This window comes from Erpetoichthys calabaricus, chromosome 13 (assembly GCF_900747795.2).
Source record: "Erpetoichthys calabaricus chromosome 13, fErpCal1.3, whole genome shotgun sequence".
NCBI lineage: Eukaryota > Metazoa > Chordata > Cladistia > Polypteriformes > Polypteridae > Erpetoichthys > Erpetoichthys calabaricus.
The window spans coordinates 137748264-137769802 of record NC_041406.2 but is presented as its reverse complement, the minus strand read 5'-3'; the positions used below and the strand labels follow the sequence as shown (position 1 = coordinate 137769802).

The following is a 21539-nucleotide window of genomic DNA, read 5'->3' as shown; positions in this document are numbered from 1 at the left end:
TACTTCCTACATTGGTTCATATTCTGAGTGAATGAAGCACAATTGGGTTGTTAGTTTATTGGCGATAACCAAGCCGTACCTCTAACAAATAATATTTTCCCCTCAATCGACGGTTAAACACAAGCACACAAAAGCAGATATGTAAAATAGGTGTATAAATATATTAAAAGAAACAGTAACAAAAACAATAATGCAAATTCCCCAAGTAGAATATATATGTGTATATATGTGTGTATCTCCCTCCACCAAAGCAGCAACATAAAAACACCATATATATGATAACAAGCCCTCCTTTGCTCTTGTAACGTATAACAAACACAAATAACAATAATGAATGAATTCTGAAATGACAATGAACGTGAACGTGAGTCCGGGTATATCACTGTCCTGAATACGGATGACTGATCAAGAAAAAATGGATGTGTTTGAATCTCCTGAATAAATGGAACAATCTCACCGTTTCCTCGGCGTATGGTGGATAATGAAGTCCAACCCTGGGGTTTCTGGCGATGGTTGAACTGTCGTGAATCTGGCGGAATGAGAAACAAACAGGGTGCCAGGTGCGATGTGAAAAATTGCAGGAAATGATGGTCGGTTGTCATTAAGTGAAATTTCCGTCTTTCTCCTTCCTCCTCTCTCTTTTTCCTCTTTCCCTCCTGATTGTTTAAATAGTAATGAGCTGGATGTAACTGAACGTGAACAGGTGCTTTCCATCCTGGGGCTGCGGTCTCTCTCCCTCATCCGTCCCCTCTGCTATTATGGGGACGACATTAACTGACGCACACATAACGAACAGTAAATGGGACGATGGAAACAACACGCACTCCACACATACATCGAATACACTATTACTATGTAGCCCCGCTTACCCCTTTACTGTTACAGTCAGAGCGTTGTTTTAAAGTAACACCAGCATTGTTGATGATAATCTGATCATTTGTTTTTAAACAGGATTACAACACGGGAAACAACCCAGTTTGTGAAATGTTAAGGGTGTTAACAAAAGCAGAATGGCAAGTGGGAGCAATGCTGCCTCGTTCTGTCAGAAGTCCTCGATGTCCAAAGTGTGACCAGACGAAGCACGAGGACCTTCTTTACTGTTTCATTCCATGTTTGTTGCAGCAAAATAAGTTGCTTTCTGGAGAAATCAGCAAGAAGATCCTGTCACTAGCAATGCAATGTCTTCTGCATATGCCGGCTGCAAATGATTTTGATGTACAGTGAAGCTCAGGATGCGAGTACACCAAAGATTTCAAAAACTGTAAACATTTTTAAGTTAAAGGAAAAGCTCGCCAGTCCTGTCTTTTTGATCAACAGGATTATAAATATTCCTTCCTAATTCAAAGCAGTTCTGTCTATAAATTAAATAAATTAGACGTCAGTTGGCTTCAGATCTCCACTTTGAACCTGAAGTGTTGTTGGCCTTCAAAAGGTCACCTAATGAGTCCCGTGTTTACGAGATCTTCACCGCATGTCATCAGGCTGACAGATCATTTAGACAAATTGATTTTTACACCAACACTTACAAAACAAACAGCAGTCATCTACTTTAGTATGCCGTTTACGGTGCTAACTAAAATGATTCTTGATAAATAAAATGAGGTTTCCGGAGACTGTTGGCGTCTTGTTAATACACACCTGACTCAGTGAGGTAAGGTAGGTCAGTCCCGCCATTTTATTTCAGGTTTGCATTCAACATCCTTCAGTACTTTCAGGGCTGGCAGTGTGGAGGTGGGCTCTCTTTGTCCTGACGACAGGATGCTGATGATGTTGGCGTTAGCAAAACTATTCAAATATCCTGAAAGGCACTCCACCTAACAATGTTGCTGTTTTATATGTTAGGGTTCTATCTTATAGTTTGTAGTGATGGCTGAGGAAGAAAGTTTAATCTCGTGTATTCATGGAGAACAAGGTTTCTGATAGAACAGGAGAGTAGTAACCAACACCAAAAACACCCAGAAACGGCCTCGAAAAAACCTCGCGTTCCTCGTGTCACACCATCCACCACATCAAGTCCTCCAGTCGTGTCACACGATGTGCAGTACACCTTAAAATAGTGTTAAGACGTCCACAAACAGGAAGCCTCTTCACATGGGGTCGAGCTACACGGGGTTGGGTTTGGGGGGGGTCAGAGTAATAGTTTAAATACCCCATTTTAGGTGGTCGCCATTCAAGCACATTACTTTCACAACACCGCTGGTGGAAAATGTGAAGAAATGACACGATATTACTGATCGTTAAACACTCGGAGTTGTCTGGGGGATTCCTTCACACAGGAAATTATATTCTTCATCTTGTATATAAACGTCTACGCCTGGAAGTCTGTCTGTCTGTCTGGCCTTGAAGTGAGAGGTGAAGTCGGGGTAACAGAAAACTCACTTAGCCGCTAATAACACAAGTGGGGCCAGCACTCACTTAGCCACTAACATCGCCAAAACGGTGTACCTTTTACTTTTCCTCACGTCGCTAATAACACAAAAGGGGTCAGCATGTCAGCAAAATGAATCCTCCTAGAAGAGTTCCTTTCAATTACCTGACAGCTCTACATTGCAGTTTTTTTCTGATGATTTCAGTAGTTTCTAGGAGCCCAGGCTTTTTACAGCACGGTCTTACACAGCTAGTTATAATACATATACAGTATATGTACAGTGTGTGTGTACTAGCTGTGTAAGCCTGTGCTGTAAAATCTCTGGCACTGCCCTCCAGTGGTCCAAGTCCTATCTGACTGATAGGCAAGAGTTTGTTAGTCTTAGCAACAGTAGATCCAGCTCAGCGCCAGTCACACAAGGAGTCCCTCAGAGCTCTGTCCTCTGCCTTCTTCTCTTCTGTATTTGTGCTTCCCCTTGGCCATATTATTCATAGCTATGGACTGGGTTATCATTTTTATGCAGATGACACTCAACTCTACTTCAGTGTTAAAAGTGGAACTTCATCAGAGTTTTCTCAGCTCACAACTTGCCTCAGTGAAATTAAAACCTGGATGGAGCAGAACTCTTTAAAATTAAATTGCAACAAAACTGAACACCTGCAAATTGGCACTAAAGCGCTACTTAATAAAATGAGCTCCTTCCCAGTCCATCTTGGAGGTGATCTCATCAGACCTGCCTCTACTGCAACGAATCTTGGTGTCATTTTTGATTCCTCCCTCTCTTATTCCACCCACATAAATCACATTAAGAAACTTTCTTACTTTCACCTCTGTAACATATCCCGTGTTCGCTCCTTCCTCTCCTTCTCTAATGCTGAGAAACTTGTCCCTGCTTTTATCACATCCCGCATCGATTATTGTAACTCGCTGCTGGCAGGTGCCCCTTATATCACAGCTCCAGCTTATTCACAACTCAGCTTTACACGGACCAGCAGCAGCGAGCACATCACACCCATCCTGCTTCGCCTTCACTGGCTCCCTGTGTCCTACAGAATCGAATATAACATTCTACTAATAACCTACAAAGCCTTACATGACCTCCTGCCAAACTACATCAGTGACCTTCTCCATCACTATGTGTCTGTCCGCCCACTACGGTCCTCTGATTCTGGTGATCTTGTTATGCCCCTCACTAATCTACGCTCCATGGGTGACAGGGCCTTCAGCTGTATAGCGCCCAGACTCTGGAATGACCTCCCAAAATTAATGAGATCAGCTGACTCCATGAATTACTTTAAAACAACTCAAACCTCATCTGTTCAGTTTGGTCTTTAGCTCTGCCTGACTTTATTACCCTTCTCTCAGTTTACCTCCATGTCAAGATGCTCATGTAACCTGTGTGTGTGTGTGTGTGTGTGTGTGTGTGTGTGTGTGTGTGAGTGTGTGCATGTGAGACCACCAATTATATTGTCTGTTAGGCTTTTTTTTTTTTCTCTTCTCTGAATTCACTATCTTATTCATTTATTTATCTGGTTTGTACAATGCTATATACTGTATACCCTGCCGTTCTTTCTTATATTCTTTAAGTGCCTTGAGCATGGGAAAGGCACTATATAAATAAAATGTATTATTATTTATTATTAAAAAGCCCGGGCTCCTACAATCAGTCAATCAATCGCATCGGTTGTGTATTAGTGGCTAAGCGAGGTTCTTTTTCCTCGGCGGTTTCATTTTGCTGACATGCTAACCTCCGTTGTCTATCAGCAGCTAAGTGAGTTTCTGTCTCCTCAGAGGCTTCACTTTGGTGACAGAGTTGATTTTCTTTGAGCTTCATGCTGTAGCCTTGCACTTCTGAGCTGTACAGACACACACACACACACACTTCTGCACATAGACATGTGTATATATAGACTAGCCATTTCCTGCGGCTCTGCCCTCATAGTAGTGAAACAGGACAAACTTTAAAAATCAATAAACAAAAAGGTATCACTAACTAAGCGGAGGCAAGGCACACTCCAAAACACAGAGGTAGACCGACTCCCCACTCCTGACGTCATGCTTCCCACTCCCCTCGGCCTGCAGTCTCTGTCTCGGATTTGCGCGAATGTATCACTCCTGCAAGTGAACTCTGATTCTTAGTGCGATGAGAGAACTTGCAAAATCAACCGGAACGTTCAAGTAAATTATAGAGAAAAACCTGATCTACATCTGTTAAGTAGTTCTCTTGTTCGCTAGCTAAGTGGAGGTAAGATACGCGTCCAGAGGCTGGCGAGTGACTGAGGAGGGTCCTGCCCCCCCCCCCCAGTCTGCTGTGTGTCTCTTGGATTCGCACAAATAAATCGGTACTGCAAGCAAACTACAATACTTAGTGCAATGAGAAAAGTGGCAAAATCAACCGGAATGTTCAGGCAAATTCTAGAAAAAACCCAATCTAAATCTGTTTAGTTCTGTCATGAAGAGCAGACAGACATAAAGACAGACAGTTGGATTTTATACATATATATAGAGAGAGATACTGTATGTATATGTATATATACAGTGGTGTGAAAAACTATTTGCCCCCTTCCTGATTTCTTATTCTTTTGCATGTTTGTCACACAAAATGTTTCTGATCATCAAACACATTTAACCATTAGTCAAATATAACACAAGTAAACACAAAATGCAGTTTGTAAATGGTGGTTTTTATTATTTAGGGAGAAAAAAAATACAAACCTACATGGCCCTGTGTGAAAAAGTAATTGCCCCCTTGTTAAAAAATAACCTAACTGTGGTGTATCACACCTGAGTTCAATTTCCGTAGCCACCCCCAGGCCTGATTACTGCCACACCTGTTTCAATCAAGAAATCACTTAAATAGGAGCTGCCTGACACAGAGAAGTAGACCAAAAGCACCTCAAAAGCTAGACATCATGCCAAGATCCAAAGAAATTCAGGAACAAATGAGAACAGAAGTAATTGAGATCTATCAGTCTGGTAAAGGTTATAAAGCCATTTCTAAAGCTTTGGGACTCCAGCGAACCACAGTGAGAGCCATTATCCACAAATGGCAAAAACATGGAACAGTGGTGAACCTTCCCAGGAGTGGCCGGCCGACCAAAATTACCCCAAGAGCGCAGAGACGACTCATCTGACAGGTCACAAAAGACCCCAGGACAACGTCTAAAGAACTGCAGGCCTCACTTGCCTCAATTAAGGTCAGTGTTCACGACTCCACCATAAGAAAGAGACTGGGCAAAAACGGCCTGCATGGCAGATTTCCAAGACGCAAACCACTGTTAAGCAAAAAGAACATTAGGGCTCGTCTCAATTTTGCTAAGAAACATCTCAATGATTGCCAAGACTTTTGGGAAAATACCTTGTGGACTGATGAGTCAAAAGTTGAACTTTTTGGAAGGCAAATGTCCCGTTACATCTGGCGTAAAAGGAACACAGCATTTCAGAAAAAGAACATCATACCAACAGTAAAATATGGTGGTGGTAGTGTGATGGTCTGGGGTTGTTTTGCTGCTTCAGGACCTGGAAGGCTTGCTGTGATAGATGGAACCATGAATTCTACTGTCTACCAAAAAATCCTGAAGGAGAATGTGCGGCCATCTGTTCGTGAACTCAAGCTGAAGCGATCTTGGGTGCTGCAACAGGACAATGACCCAAAACACACCAGCAAATCCACCTCTGAATGGCTGAAGAAAAACAAAATGAAGACTTTGGAGTGGCCTAGTCAAAGTCCTGACCTGAATCCAATTGAGATGCTATGGCATGACCTTAAAAAGGCGGTTCATGCTAGAAAACCCTCAAATAAAGCTGAATTACAACAATTTTGCAAAGATGAGTGGGCCAAAATTCCTCCAGAGCGCTGTAACAGACTCATTGCAAGTTATCGCAAACGCTTGATTGCAGTTATTGCTGCTAAGGGTGGCCCAACCAGTTATTAGGTTCAGGGGGCAATTACTTTTTCACACAGGGCCATGTAGGTTTGGATTTTTTTTTCTCCCTAAATAATAAAAACCACCATTTACAAACTGCATTTTGTGTTTACTTGTGTTATATTTGACTAATGGTTAAATGTGTTTGATGATCAGAAACATTTTGTGTGACAAACATGCAAAAGAATAAGAAATCAGGAAGGGGGCAAATAGTTTTTCACACCACTGTATATATATATATGTGTGTATATGTATATGTATATATGTTTATATATAATGTGTGTGTGTGTGTGTGTGTATGTATATATGTGTATATATGTATATGTATGCATGTGTGTATATATATATATATATATATATATATATATATATATATATATATATGAATGGAAGTGAAGGTCTGTGATACGGTTTGCGTATTTGTAGGCCGAGATCCACAAAGGGAGGAAGTGAGTCCCGTATCCTAACATGATCTCTCCTTGTGGATCTCTAGCTATAAATATATTATGTTTGTGTATATGTTGTAAAAGAGAGATAAAGGCCAGAAAAAAATTGGGGGGGGGGATCCACCCCATATATTGTACAGAAAACAACAGTCACCATAGATGGAGTCTCCAACAAAACAAAGGCTGAAGACAAAGGTGTTAGGCGGGTGTTTAAATAGCCCAAAGAAAAGGAAGAGGTGGGATGACGAAGAAATTGCCGGAAATGAGGTCATTGTGGGTGTGGTGAGGAAGAGGAAGATTAGGTCTGGCTATTCTCTTCAGAGGATTTGACAAAGGGAGAAGAAGAAGTGTGTTAGTCCACTCATTTAGCTCCTGTCCCGGTGATTTCATCTTAGTTAGACCCCCGGGCTGCCTGCACGTGTGTGACAGTGTATATAAATGTTTTGTATTTTTTCATTTCCCTTGTCACACATTATTAATATTCTAAAAATAAGCGGCCATGTGGTAAGTTTCACGTCTTTTTGATTGACTGCTGTAATTGTCCGGCTGCTCCACACTCGTCGTCATTATAGAGATGACGCTATCCTGTGATTTTAGTGTGGAGAGCCGCTTGACTGAGAGAACGGCCTGAAAATGAGGCTTTGCAGGCCGGTGGTTTGAAGCATCTTAAATAAGGAATGAATCCTCGCCTCTCCAACAAGGGAGCCTTTGCAGGTGCCAGCTGCTGGAAAGAGCCCACTGACTGGAGCCAATTAAAGGGAAGTGTTGTAGAGTCGAGAAAGGAGCCCACCGACCGCTCAGTCATTACGGCGGCCCATCAGCTCTTTGTCTGGCCGGCTCTGCCGTCTGCAGTGCTGGCCGTACCCCAAGGCTCCATTTCATTTCTCACAAAAAGAATATACTGTACTAGTCGAGTTGACCCGTGTGGTCATTTAGCATTTGTCAAATTTTTAAATAGCACATCCAAATTAAATTGGATGACGCAGACATTAAACCTCCCTAAAAATAATTTGATTAAAATTACAGTATTGGTCTAAAAATTTGTCTCCATTCTTGAATTTGTTAGCCCCATTCTGCGTGGAGCAAGTTTCCATTTGACTTTGATTTGAAATTCCTCCTATCGTTGTATTTTATGCCTTTGAGAGGCTGAGAGGTAATGCTAACACAGGGTCACGGGGGTCTGCTGGAGCCAATCCCAGCATGCACAGGGCACAAGGCAGGAACAAACCCCGGGCAGGGCGCCAGCCCACCGCAGAATAGAGGAGGCGCTAATGCAGAAATATACATTCATTGTGCAATAAAGAATTTAAAAACCATTGAAAATGAGTGCTATCAAAACGGTGACACAGCGTCCTTTAAAAACGTACACAATAAATAATCTGAGCTAGACCACCGCACACCGTCAAGAGCTCAAGTCACTCACTCACCTGCCTCACCACCTGGCAAAGACCACCACACGCCAGCGGATGGCCTGGTACCCATGAGTGACACCGCCAGGTAAAAGCTGCAAGTGAGCAAATGAACCAAAAGTCCCCTGGGTGACCCGTCCCGTCCCACCCGACTACTACAGTGCATTCCTAATCTGTCATTGTACTTTCTCAGAACGTACAAAGTGTTCTTTGTTTGTGTAAATTAGTTAATTCTCTCTCCACCCTTGCCATTTCTTTTTGTTCACTGTGTCATACAGCACCATTTTATATCCATTTATTATATATAGCGCCTTTCATATCCATCTCCCTGTCTCTAGGTGCATATCTATTATGTAGCACCTTTTGATACCCCTCTTTTATATGGCGCCTTTCATGTCTGTCTGTCTGTCTCTTATGTTGCACCTTTTTATCTTCTTCTTCTTCTGGCTGCTCCCATTAGGGGTCACCACAGAGGGTCATCTTTCTCTGTCACAGTCACCACCTCCTTAACCTTCCTCTTTCCCCCTGGTATCCTCCTCCTCCTCCCAGTATACCCAGCATCGCTCCACTGCAATCTCCGCTCTCTGGCTTGGTCTCTGAGCTGCCCCCCTAATGCTAGTCGTTCCTACTCCTCATCACGCCCGATGCAAGTCTTCAGGTGCCCGGTGCCTCCTTCTGTTATAAGGTGCCCGTCTGTCTGCCCGTCTCACCTCTTTCCGACTCGCTGTCTCAGCGGACTGACAGGCTGGCGTGTCTCCTTCACGAATCGCCGGTTTGATTTTTGAAGCCGTCAGGCTGCATTGCCGTCACCTCTATCTGCCCTTCCCGTGAGTGCTGCCCCTGGCATATCGTGGATATTCTGACGCCCATCTTAGCACGACTTCATGTAAATCTTGGTGTCGTTCTCGTTTCCAGAACTGATTGCAGGGAGTGAGCACGCCTGCCCACCCGCGAGCGTCGCTAGGCTTGTTCATTACATAACAGGAAGGTGCCATCGAGGTGACCTTCCAGCCCGCTCAGATGCCAAGGAAGTTCCAGGAGTGTCGTGTTTTTATTTAAGGAAACACAAACAGAGAGAGAGAGAAACAATGGGGGAGATGTGAAGAGCTGCTGGGATATCCTGTGTTGTTGAATCGGGCATCCAGCCGCGCCAGCCCAGTGGCAGCCCCTCGCAGGGTGGGTCGGTGGGCTCGTGTGACCTTCACTTGTCATTCTGTCAGTGCGAGTCCACATCATCCGAGACGAGGCTGTTTAAATCCTACTAAGGCGAGTGCTGAATGTCACTCAGTTGTGCCCCCTGGCTTTGACCTAACGTGTCCTTGTCGGTGCAGCCCACCCGTTACTGTTCACTAGTTAGTGCCAGCGACAGGCCCCTCCCTGACGAGGGGACACTGGACTGGCACCTCAGGTCACCACCACGTCACTTTCTATGTCATGTTTTTTGTCGTCAACCCCTGAATTGGGCGCACATTCATCTTGCGTGTGCCCGTTTGTCTTAAATGGCACGGTCTACACGTATGGCAATGTCACCGAGACGTCATCGACACGGACGGTCGGCACTCGCCGTGTGCTTAAACAAAACAGCAGGCTTGCAAGCACGCAATTTTTGACAAGAGCATGTTGGGGTGGGGGGATTATGTTTAAATTTATAAAGGCAGGATGCCCCCCAAACCCCCAAATTGGAAAATAAGATAATTGTTTAAAACAACTCCTTCACATTTCTTTTTTTCCCCTTTAAACATTTCCAACTAAAACTGACAACCTTTGTGATGGGCAACAGCGTTCTCAAGTGCTGGAGTTCTCCTGGGTGGGTGTCCGGGACCACCGACTGTGGAGGGAAAAGTCTTGGGGGCCCCCTGGGCAAATGTGCAAAAATGGCTGTTTAAACTAGGAATGATGATGATGATGATGGTGGTGGTGTGAGGCTTCTTTAATTAAAAGTCCTGAAGGAGCACCCAGATGTGCAGAACTTGGACAGTTGGCTTCCTGCGTGAGGAGGAGACCCCCTGGTAGGATGTGCCACCCGCCGTTCATCTCTCCAGAGTTCCACACGCTGTGCTGCCAGTGGGCGTCCGTAATCTCTGCCTTTAATAACCGATGGCAGTCGTGAGGCGTTGTGTCTGCCCACCGAAGTGGCACACGGTCACGTTGCAGCATTCCACCAAACAATAGTGTTTGTTATTGTTATCGTCCAGATGTTCGGTTTTGATGTGTGGATTTTGTAAACTAACCGTAAACACACAACTGGTCCGCTCGGTGTGTCTTCAGACGTCATCGGCTGTAATGCAATGGCTGACCTAAAATGGTGAGCAGGTACGCAGCAAACCGCCAGAGGTTTACATTTAAAGTTGAGCTGAGCGCCACGTGAAAGCCACAGGAGGGGCGCATGGTGGTGGAGGTGGTGGTGGAGGTTGATGCGGCTCCTCTCTGTCTGAGCACTTTGAGGAGAAGTGTAATGAATTATTCTGATGTATTATTACCGTGTGGGCCGTTCACACTCCTGTGTCCCGCTGCACCGATGGCACCTGTCTGAATGGCCAGCTGGCGGCGTTTACAGCGTGCCAGTAAAGCACCCGATCCATTAATGTGCTGGCAGTCGGTCGCCGCTACACGTTTCTTCTGTCGGCGAACGCGTTTTTGCACTTGCCATCTTCCAAACCGGATGACGAATGTAAACACATTTCAAGAAATAACGCAAGTGACAAGTCAAGCAGAATGACCGCCGCCTTTTATTGGCTAACTGAAGAGTTTACAATATGGCAGCTTTCGAGGCAGCGCGGGATGTAACCCCGTCTTGATCACATCACATGACATCACGTGCCTGAAGACGGGGCCCGAGTTGCCTTGAAAGCTGGCATATTGTCATCTCTCCAGTTAGCCAATCAAAGGCGTCAGTCATTCTGCTTGACTTTGTCACTACATCCGTAACGGCCGACACGGTACAACACCCTGGTACTGCTGTCATAACGTAGTGACCTGACTGGCCAACTGTCACTGCTGCGGGGACATTCGCCATAGACGACACGCTTGGAGGTGTGGGCTCGACGCGCAGGCCTTCCTGATCCTTGGACCCCATGACAGATGTGTCCACCAGATGTCCCTCGCCACGGCAGGGGTGTTCGCCCGATGTCGGACATTAACTATGTCAGTGCCAAGCAGGGGGGCTGATTTCATCTCCGACGTGAGGGTCAGGTGAGCACCTGTGGATATTTTTAGTTGAATTCATTTATAAAACTCTGAGATTTTGTTTTCTCTACCAAAGGTTAATTCTGTCAGTTTGGAACTCTGAATTGACCTTCTGCGATGGAGTGGACCCCCCGGCAGGTTCAATGCTTGTAGCCCCCCACTACAGCAGTCGTCCTGTCATGATATAAACCAACTTTGCCTTCCTGCCGTTGCTCACTGCGTCTCCCAGCCCCGCGTGTTTCGACTGTGCGTTCATCGAGGGTCCAGCTGGTCGTGCCAAGTGCCCGCCATTGTATGGGCCTGTTCTCCTGTGTTCTTAGTAAACGAGCCCGTTGACTGAGGTGCCTGCAGGGCTCTTCACACGACGTGTAGTCTTTGTCTCCTCGCTGGCACTGGGGGCTGAATGGCAGGATGTTGATGTCTCCTGACTGCGCTGCCTGCCTTCATTATCAGATCTCCTAGGACGCCAGTGGGCTCACACACTTCTCTTTGCCCGTGTGGCACAAAATGGTGCCTCGTGAAAACAATCGCCTCCGTCATGTCAGTCGTGCGTATGCAGGGCAGCAGTTTTTGCTGCTATTTTAAACCACCGGTAGCCCACTGTATAACACACTCCAAGGTGGGCACGGATGCCAGTTGCTGTTTTTTTTTTTTATTATAAACCCAAGTTTCCTGAAGGCTTTTAAGAAGAACAGAAGCTTCAGCCCAAGTGGTACTTAACCTGCAGACCTGAGGGTCCCCAAAGCCCTGCTGTCCCCAACACTGCGTGGTCATCTATTTCAAGTGCCAAGGAAGGAAGGGGGGGGGGAGACACACAGGCTCTTTATAGTAAAGTAAGAGCTGCGGTCAGCTGTCACCTTCAGAACACTTCGATCACATGTCTCCTCACAGCTCGGACCCCCTGTGCACTTCCTCTCGTGCTGCTCTCTCGTTGTTTGTCACACGGAGACCAAAGCCGTAGCCGTGGCACTCCAGATGAGGCCTCACCCGGGTGCTGTTTGGCTTAAAAGCCTTCCGGGGTCTCACGGAGGTTGGCTCACGTCAGCAGCGAGTTTCCAGACCCCCGTTACGTCGTAACGAGGGTCACGGTTTCCATGGACACGGACTTCACCAAACATCGTGATAGAACTGGCAGTCCTGGAAACCAATGAATTCTACTGGACCTCGGCAAACAGAGAAACGGCCATGAAAGAAATCAAGTCACCCGTTCACCATACGCACAAGGCGCGTGTGTTCTGCTAAAGTCACTGCTGCGAGTGTAACTTGGACTCCATAAGTGACGTCCCGTTAGTTTGGTGTTTTTCAAGTTGAAGTCCTTTCTTCACAAACACGCTACATGCACATTTACCACTCGAGATATTTAAACATGTAGATGTTACCCACCGAGGGGCACGTCCAAGACCGCGGCCGAGGGCTGACCCGCGTCTTATGATCACACGCAGAACAGCAGCTGAGCTCTGTGCGCCATGACCTTTCAACCCCACAGTGGGCGTGGTTTCCTCGGCTTTGATTTACTTCCGTGTTTACGTGAAAATTGACACAAATGAACAGACGACGTGTTGAGAAGAGCAGAACGAGGAAAGTGCCAGAAAACGAGTGTCTCCAGATCTGTCTGATGTCACGGAAAGTGCCAACCAACACTTGACTGCTGGCTTGGATGGAAGAAAATGGACGCATCGGGCAAGTTTAAGCTTACACTCCTTTGTAAAGGACCAGTGTGGGTAAGATGGGAGATACAAAATATAATGGGACTGCGTGTCCGCCTTTCATGATAGAACTACTTCACGGATTTAGATCGGGGTTTTTTTTCTATAATTTTCTTGAACATTCCGGTTCATCACGCTAAGTGTCAGAGTTCGCTTGCAGCACCGATTTATTATTAGCGCAAATCTGAGAGACACTCAGCGGGCCGAGGGAAGTGTGACGTCAGGGGTGGGGGGGGGGACCTCCTCATTCACACGCCAGCGTCCGTTTGAGTCGCTCTACCAGTCGCCATGTGTTGGAGCGCAGCTTGCCTCTGCGGTTAGTTTATTGATTTTTAATGTTTGTCCCGTGTCACTACTATGTGGGCGGAGCCACTAGTGTGTATATGAATATCATTTTATTTTTTATTAACTTGATGACAGATGCACACGTAGCACAAGTGTTAGTGAAGAAATGCCACCGTGTGGCTGTTTGTAAGTCTCATGAGGTGTGTGTTCAGGTGTCAGACTGTCTTATTATTATTAATATTATTATTATTATTATTAAATTCTCTAGTGTAGTCTGCAGTGTACCTGATTTTTCTGTACCCTTAGTTGCTTATAAAGCGAGTTTTGCTCAAACCCAAGCCCTCGACTCGAGGCCGGCTGTGACGTGTGAGTGGCTCAGTTAGCGCGTGGAGGCGGCGCGCTGGCCAATCAGAACACTCGGCGTTGTCGTCGGCCGTTCGACTGGCGTGCTGATGTTCTCCCGCGTTTGGTCCGACTGGTCCACTGCTGGCTGCTACTACTGTGGAGGAAAGGAGAAGGTGGAGTGTCAGCAAAAGTGGGGAAGGAAGGGCGCGTGCTGAATCACCGCGAGTTGGGGTCCAGCGTGGCTTCCTTGTGTCTTCATGAGCTGCGTTGTCCTATTCGGCCCTGCGTTGTTCATCATCATCATCATGGCACCCATGTTTCCAGACTCTTGTGGATGCAGTGCTGGCCTGTAGTTTGTCTATGGGTGGTCTCCAAACGTGACGTCATTTTTTTGTGGTGCGGCCCCTGTGCCCAACGCTGACAGGCCTGTCCTCTACCTGACAAAACGAGCACCCAGAGATGGAGGTCGTCGTCATCGTCATCTTCATCATCATCACCACCATGTAAAGAGCAGGAGCCAATGATGACAGCACTGATGGACCTCAACGCGGAGCCTCGTTAAACTCTCGCTGGCTGAGCTCCCGCCATGTTGGCTGGCAAAGCTGCAGTAGGAATTGGAAGGTGCCGACTCCGTTTCCAGCTCCAGGACTTCATATTCAACAACTGATCTTGTCAGACCTCAGAATCGCAGTTTGTTTGTTCAAATTCTCAAAGGAGCAGAGCAGGAAGTGCAGCTCTCGGGGTCTCGGCTGAGCGTTCGCAGCTTGGGCTTCACTCCTCTAACAGCGGAGGCTCTTCCTGCGCTCGGCACATCTGCTCTTCCTGTCCCGGAGGCGACTTCACTCGCAGGAAACCATTTCAGCCCCCAAACCGACTTCTGTGCCTGTCGCCGTCTCGGAGCATCAGAGTGGGGAGCAAGGACAGGTAAGAGCCGTGGTCTCCGCCGTTTTCAGGCGTAGTGAGAGAGCAGACGAGGCAGGGGGACGTCGTCACTGCACCTCATGTGAGTGGGCCGCCCCGCATGCCTTTAAATGAGTGGGGGGGGGCTGTGCTTTCTCATGTTTAGAGTGGAGATCTACACTGGGCTCCTCATCAGCTGGGGTTCTAAATGTCACACACCCCTCACATTCAGCAGGAGACCACCACATATACGGAGCACGGCGGCTTCAAGTTCAGCTCTGCTTTAGGGTTTAGCTGTGGGGCGTGAAGTCCTCACCTCGGCATGTGGTGCTTGTGTTGAATAATTAAAACCACGGCATTCGGCGGAGCAGGAAGATGAGCTGATGTGAAAATCTGCTTGTGGAGTGTGAGGCTCAGGACACGGAAACAAAAATAAATCAAATGCTAAAGGCCGCCGGCCAGCTAATAGGCATTCTAGTCGGATATACAGTAGGTGGGCTTTCTTATCTAATGTACACGAATCTTTGTAAATGTGTGACCTCAGAGCTAACATTTGCAGTGCGCCATCTGTTGGAAGGCATTTTGTAGTAATAAAGTGGATTGCATTTTCCATTCCAGCAGATGGTGCATTGCAAATATTAGCACACCAACATTAACCTTCTGTCTAATCATATAGTGCCTTTCATATCTATCTAAAAAAAATTGAATCTCCCACTGTTCCTGTGTGCTGCTGAGGTGTCACCCATCACATGGCAGCACTCGGGTCCTAATCTGGGATCTGGTGTGACAATGAGCCGTATCAGCGTGTGCTCCTAACCTCTCATCCATCTATCTATCTATCTATCTATCTATCTATCTATCCTTATATTATACTACCAGCTCTGCTTCCCGTCAGAGGCAGACTGAAACCTAAGTAGTCAACGTCGACCTCCTCGTTAATGTTTGCAGTGCACCGTCTGTTGGAAGTATTTTGTTCTTTGGATTTTGATGCACTAATACATGTAGTGATGAAATGGATTTGTAAAATCAGTGTTAATATTTGTGATGCACCGTCTGTAGGAGTGACAAAAGCAGCACATTTTATTGCTCCAGATGTTTGGGACGCGCCCTCTGTTGGAATGACAGAGACATAGCAAGCGGGCAGACACTTGCTCATTTATTAAGATGCACTGGCTGTCTGTGATGAGGTCATTGCTTTTAATGTGCGCCGTCTACTGGAAGGTCTGCTGTGATGCCTGCAGTAATGAAAGATAGATAGATACTTTATTAATCCCAAGGGGAAATTCACATACTCCAGCAGCAGCATACTGATACAAAAACAATATTAAAGAGTAACAAAAATGTAGGTAAAAACAGACGATCAATAAAAAATAATCAAAAAGAGAAAAATAAAAGGTCGAAAAATAAAGTCGTACACAGAGGACTGCATTTGTCATTCAAACAGACGAATGGGCAACGAGGATTGAGGTTGTGCTGAAAGTGAGCAGGTGTGCTGCAGGGAGTCAGCTTGTCACACAGGTCATTAGATTAGGATCGGTCACTGAACCAGGACAGTCACTCTGGCCCACTACACCCCATTGGTCCTCGGACACCAAATGATTGGTGTAAATGTGCTCTCTCTGCCTCGCTATCTCTGCCGTTGTCCATCTCCATACTGAGAAAGGCGGCTGCTTGGCTCTGTGCAGATGACAAGTGATTATTATTATTATTATTAAGATGAGAGCCGAGTGCCTGAAACTACACGTCCAGCACTAAGGTTTGCAGTGCACCGTGCAGTACATGTGTCTCTGTTATAGGCCAGATGGTATGGAATTCAGAGAAGCAGTGCTAATGTTTGTGTTGCACCGCCTGTTAGAATGACAAATGCAGAACATTTTATTAGTGAAACTGTCGGTGATGCACCATCTGTTGGAATTTCGAAGCAAATGGACGGACACCCAGACACTTTTATGAAGGTGGATTTCTACCCCCAAAACACTTAAAGACATGAAAGTAAAGGAAGTTAAAATAGGCGATTAAATTCTAATGCTAATTAGGCAGACGGTACTCAGTCTTGTCTACCAAGAGTACTGTGAGGAGCAAATGAAGTCAACCCCCCAGTGATGGAGCAGGAGGAAGTGAACAAAAGACCACCAGTCCGTTATGTGTGTGTGGTGTGGTGTGTGTGTGTGTGTGTGTGTGGTGTGCCGCACATGGCTGGAGAGACGCAGACGCCACTCGCTCCCTCGCTCAGCTGTGGATTTTCTGGGCAGAGAGAGCCAGTCAAGAGAAGACGAATACAGAAGCGTTGTGTTTGTATTTTATTTTACTCTTTTGTTTACGGCTTACCTTTCAGAATACAGTGACACTCGTTTATTATGTTTTTGTTTTTCTTATTTTTCTCTCTCTTGCATTTTAAACTGGCCCCACGTGTTTATTTGACTTGATCAGAACACTTCCTGTGCCAGTTACCGACGGACGGCCTCGCCTTCCCAGCCTGCGCCTCACTCGTTTGTCTTTTTTGATTTCTCTCTCGTGTTTCTGTTTGTTTTCCGGCTGTACGGGTGGAGCAGCCGAGTGAAGAGGAAGCGCAGACGTCTGCAGACTCACAAATGTTTGGTAGAAACGGAGACTCCGATTTATTCATTGATTTAAAAAGGGCAGCCGAGACGTTACTGGTGTTACAAATGGCCACCACTGAGTGAAATGGCTGATTGTTAATTCATTATTCACACGTGGCTGCACATCACAGCAGCCATTCACTTCGGTTTCTTAATGGTCAACTCCCTTAGTGAGTCCTAATGGGTTATTAGAGAAACCCCTCGTGTCTGCATAGCCCCCGCTCCCATCAGGACGCCTGCCACACTCCAGCGGAGTCTTCCTCCCGCGAGCTCGGGGGTCGCCTTTCCGTTGCCCGTCGTTAGCGACTTGCGTGCGGTTGACTTGGCTGCTGTCCCGTTACAGAGGGCCTTCATGACACTCCTGCGCCAGCAGCAGGTGGGCTCTTCACGTCTGTGCAGTGTGACATTTTGACAGGATGGTTAATATGAAGGATTCACAGGTAAACATCAAGAGAGTCACCTCGGACCACTCCAGAAGGACGTTTCCTTAGGGGGTCTCACTGCAGAGATGAACCAACGTGTCACCGAGGCTCTGTAGGCGTCATGGAGACCCGAGGAAGTGCACTTAGTGGGGGTCTCGTTGCGCTGAGTCATTGACACATTACACGACTCGTAACACTGCCCTCTAGTGGGGGCTTACAGGCCATACCCCGACTAGGCACAAAGATAGGCAGGAAATGAAAAGATTTAACAGAAATGTTCAGAAGAAGGTAAAACAATCAACAGTGAAGACCCCCGCTGCCTCGCACACTCAAAGTGGGAGACCCTCCAGAGTTAAAGGGCCCACCAAACACGCGACGTAACCAAGACCTGTCATAAGAAACGTTAACATAAAAACAGCCAGGGGGCAGCAACAGGACAGCCCACCCTTGATTGGGGTCAACATCATACAAGTTTAGTGGGACGTGTCTGTGGAGTTTCAGGTTCCAAGGTGGGCCGGGGGGGGGGGTGTCTCTGAGACCCTTGGGCTGCTGCAAGTGGGCCGGCCGAGTAGACCAGTAAGCCTGACCAGTGTTCCCATCACCCTTATGTCGGCCCTGACCCCTGTGCCCCGTCCTTTGTTTCTTTTTCCTTACAGGTGTCGATTGTCACACTTGAGCTTTTCGGCTGTCCTTCCACACACGTCGGAGGTCAGAGTGCGTCTGTCGGCCCCCAACGTGAAGTTGCAAGTTCACGGTGGAGCACTCGGGTGTCGTACCGCGTCGCCCATTATGGGATGCAGTGACAAGTCGAGCAAAGTGACGCCTTGTACTGTCGAGTCTGCGTATTGCCATCTTCTTAGTGAGCCAGTTAAAGGGGTCTTTTCGCTCGACTTGCTCTCTGTGATGGGATTATCAGTTTTGTGAGACAGCAGAGGTCTGGGGCCGTTGGACGACGAGGGGCCGCACTGCGCTGAGGCAGCGTCTCATCAAGTCACAATGGGAAGAACGTAGACGGCCGCGGCCGAGCGCCCACCGGACAGTTTGATCTTCACTGTCGCCATTAGGGGTAATGGAGGCCTGCAGGACTCACAAAGCCCCCTCTGAAAGTTGTGTTCGACTTCGTTGTCCGTGCGGCCCGATGCGCCCTTTGTGTTTCCCTGGTCTCCCCCCACTCAGGACCCTCGTACCTTTAACTCATTCTACAGTAAACAAATCCCACCAGGACTGTCAGAGTGGGGGGCTTCGTAGAATGTATCGCAGATAATTCAATGACTGTGGTGAGCCCACCCAAACAATGGACCACATTCTCCATGAATGTTCCCGATGAAGAGTGCTAATGAGGGCGCTCTTACCTGGATACCGCTGTGGGGTGGGGACCCCATTATTTGGATGTATTAACGCTGAAGCCATCGACACCCACCAGTGATGCAGTCTTTACACTCCTGGTGACTCATCACCTCCTGTGTCCGTCGTAACCCTAAAATACAAAGATGGCTGCCCCAAGGGGCCTTCACTTTTACCCAGAGGGTTACCTTTGACATTCGAGATGCGACTCGTCCGTTTCATTTCTGTCCTTCCAGCTGCAGCACAGGCAGGTGACAGTGACCGCTCGTGGTCTCAGCCTTCACTTGTCCTCCTTTGTCACCTCCGCGCTGCTCTTCCCACTGCCAAAGTAGCTTTTATTTCCCCTCCTGTGGTCACTTTGTGTCCCACCCAGAACGACATTCACAAAGGCTGCAGAGCTACATGTGGACCAGGGACACAGGGCTCTGCCTCCCTCTAGTGGCGCCTGGTCGTCTCTGCATGCCAGACCTACTAGGGGCCTCAGTGCCACGTGGAGTTCTTAGCGGGGCAAGACCTGTGACGGGAGAGGCTTGCTGTTGTGTAAGAAGGTGGGTTAGCCACATCGCCTGAGGAGTTGCCCGCTGCGGTAGCTGAGCAGATCTTGATGGACTTTGTGTTTTGAACTTCTTTACATTTTTGTCTTCCAGCTGAACTGGACGCTGAGTACGCCCAGAAGGTGCTGGACATGGAGCACGCGCAACAAGTGAAGCTGAAGGAAAGACAGAAGTTTTTTGAAGAAGCTTTCCAGCAGGACATGGAGCAGTACTTGTCATCTGGGTACCTGCAGATAGCAGAAAGACGAGGCGAGTCAGAATTTCTACTTGAAGTCCATTGTGGGCCTCCAACACTCAACAGTTGCCATGCATGAAAGTCCCAGTAATTTGTCAACGTGCCCACTAGAGGGGGACCAACCATCAAACCCCGGCTAGTAATGAAAATGGGGAATCTTCACTTAGCGCCCTTCATGTCTGTCCATCTGTCTATCAGTCATATAGTGCCTTTCACGTCTGTCTCTGAGTGCCTGCTAAATGACTTCACGTTGACCATTCATGGACTTTTGTTTTTTTTTTGCCTCTGACAGAGCCCATAGGCAGCATGTCCTCCATGGAAGTCAACGTGGACATGTTGGAGCAAATGGACTTGATGGACGTATCTGACCAGGAAGCGCTTGATGTCTTTCTAAACTCTGGTGGAGAAGATAACAGTGTGGCCTCACCAATGCTCGGTACGCCCGATTGCTCAAGTAGCTGAAATGATCCCACTGTGGACCACTAAAGTTTCAGATTAAATCTTAACGTCATGTCACCTCTCAAGGGAGCTCGTAGTTTTGATGTCTTGATCCACAAATGTCCTAAAACAGCTTGGCCTCACATCCACTTCTGTTTTGGCTCCTGCCACGGGCTCCGTCGTGTCAGGGTAGGTAGGCTGTGGCTCCCCAGGAGCCCCCCGTTCAGATCGTGGATTCATGTGACATGGTTGACAAAAGGTGGTGGGGACTAAAAAGGAGAGAAGTTGGTATAAAAGACGGGGCCAAGTCAGCGTGGTGCGCAGCACACCTTGTAGACGACGAGGGTACTCGAGGAGTTCATTGATTTACCCAAACCAAGAGGCGGGCAGCATGAACAGCAGACGTGACGGGGCCGAGGGTGGTGCTCATCGTGAAGGGTCACCATCGGTGGGGAGTGTAGATTGTCGTTTTTGTGACGGAATGGCGATGGTAGAATTTCTGATGCAGTGGGCTTCAGCGGAGGGCAAACGTCGAACAGCAGCAGCAGATGTTAAAACGTTTGGGGGGGGGGGGGGGGGACCTATTGTGTCAAGTCCACGTGTCGCTCGTCCCGTCACACACACACACTTTTAAGTAAAAGCCCCACAGGGCGGCGGCCTGGGGACTTGAAGTGAAACAGTTAACCATATTAGCGGACATCTGAGGTGTGTTGACCGCTTCACGAACTGCGGATGAAAAAATCTGCCGATGTGTCTCAACTAAGCAGTGAATGGCGGTGGGGGGGTGAAGTCCGTTTGACGCGACTTTGTGATACGATTTACTGGGACGCTCTTTATTAACAGTACAACAGCAAAGACCCCTGCGTGTGGGACCACTGATGGCTGACGTTTCAGTGTGTGCTGCACGTGTTCAGCGTCGCCGCTCCTTGTGTGAGGACTTCACTCCATAAAAACCCGAGAGGAGAAACTTATTGTGGCCGTCAGTGCAAAGGCGACAGATGAAGGATCAGAATCCACCAAAAAACGAACAAACACAACGTGGCACCAGCACTGGTGGAGGTTTGCGTGTCTGTCACACCTCAGGGGGTCCCGAGTCGAGGTCTGCTGGTGGTGACATCTGCCTGGGGATGTCAAACTTGATGACTGCAAGTCTCTGACGTTCCTAAGTTATTTGTGCCCTTTCTGGGTGTACAGCAGACAATTCATAGACCCATTTGATCAGTGATGGCGTATTACGTAGATTTGGTTTACGTTTTGCTGCATTGCCATGTTGTTTTCCTGAAGCGCCCCCCCCTCACTATTTTAGAGCTTTGGTATTTGCCCAGAATGCCGTGCGTTGCACTCATTGGTGACATGTGACGGCTGTGGTGAGTTG

The 21539-nt window shown here is 47.4% G+C and overlaps 2 protein-coding genes across 3 annotated transcripts in view; both read left to right on the top strand.

Annotated features, from left to right (window-relative positions):
• tbc1d31 (TBC1 domain family, member 31) overlaps positions 1–21539 on the top strand; it is a 1102325-nt gene that overhangs the window by 541279 nt on the left and 539507 nt on the right. The gene's annotated exons all lie outside the window — the stretch shown is intronic.
• The window catches only part of dtnbp1a (dystrobrevin binding protein 1a), a 97130-nt gene that overhangs the window by 69552 nt on the left and 6039 nt on the right, over positions 1–21539 (top strand). For both annotated transcript variants that reach the window (XM_051935510.1, XM_028817633.2), the window contains 2 exons: positions 19585–19740; positions 20019–20162. In XM_051935510.1, the coding sequence (XP_051791470.1) occupies positions 19585–19740; positions 20019–20162 (300 nt within the window). The remainder of the gene's footprint in view (positions 1–19584; positions 19741–20018; positions 20163–21539) is intronic.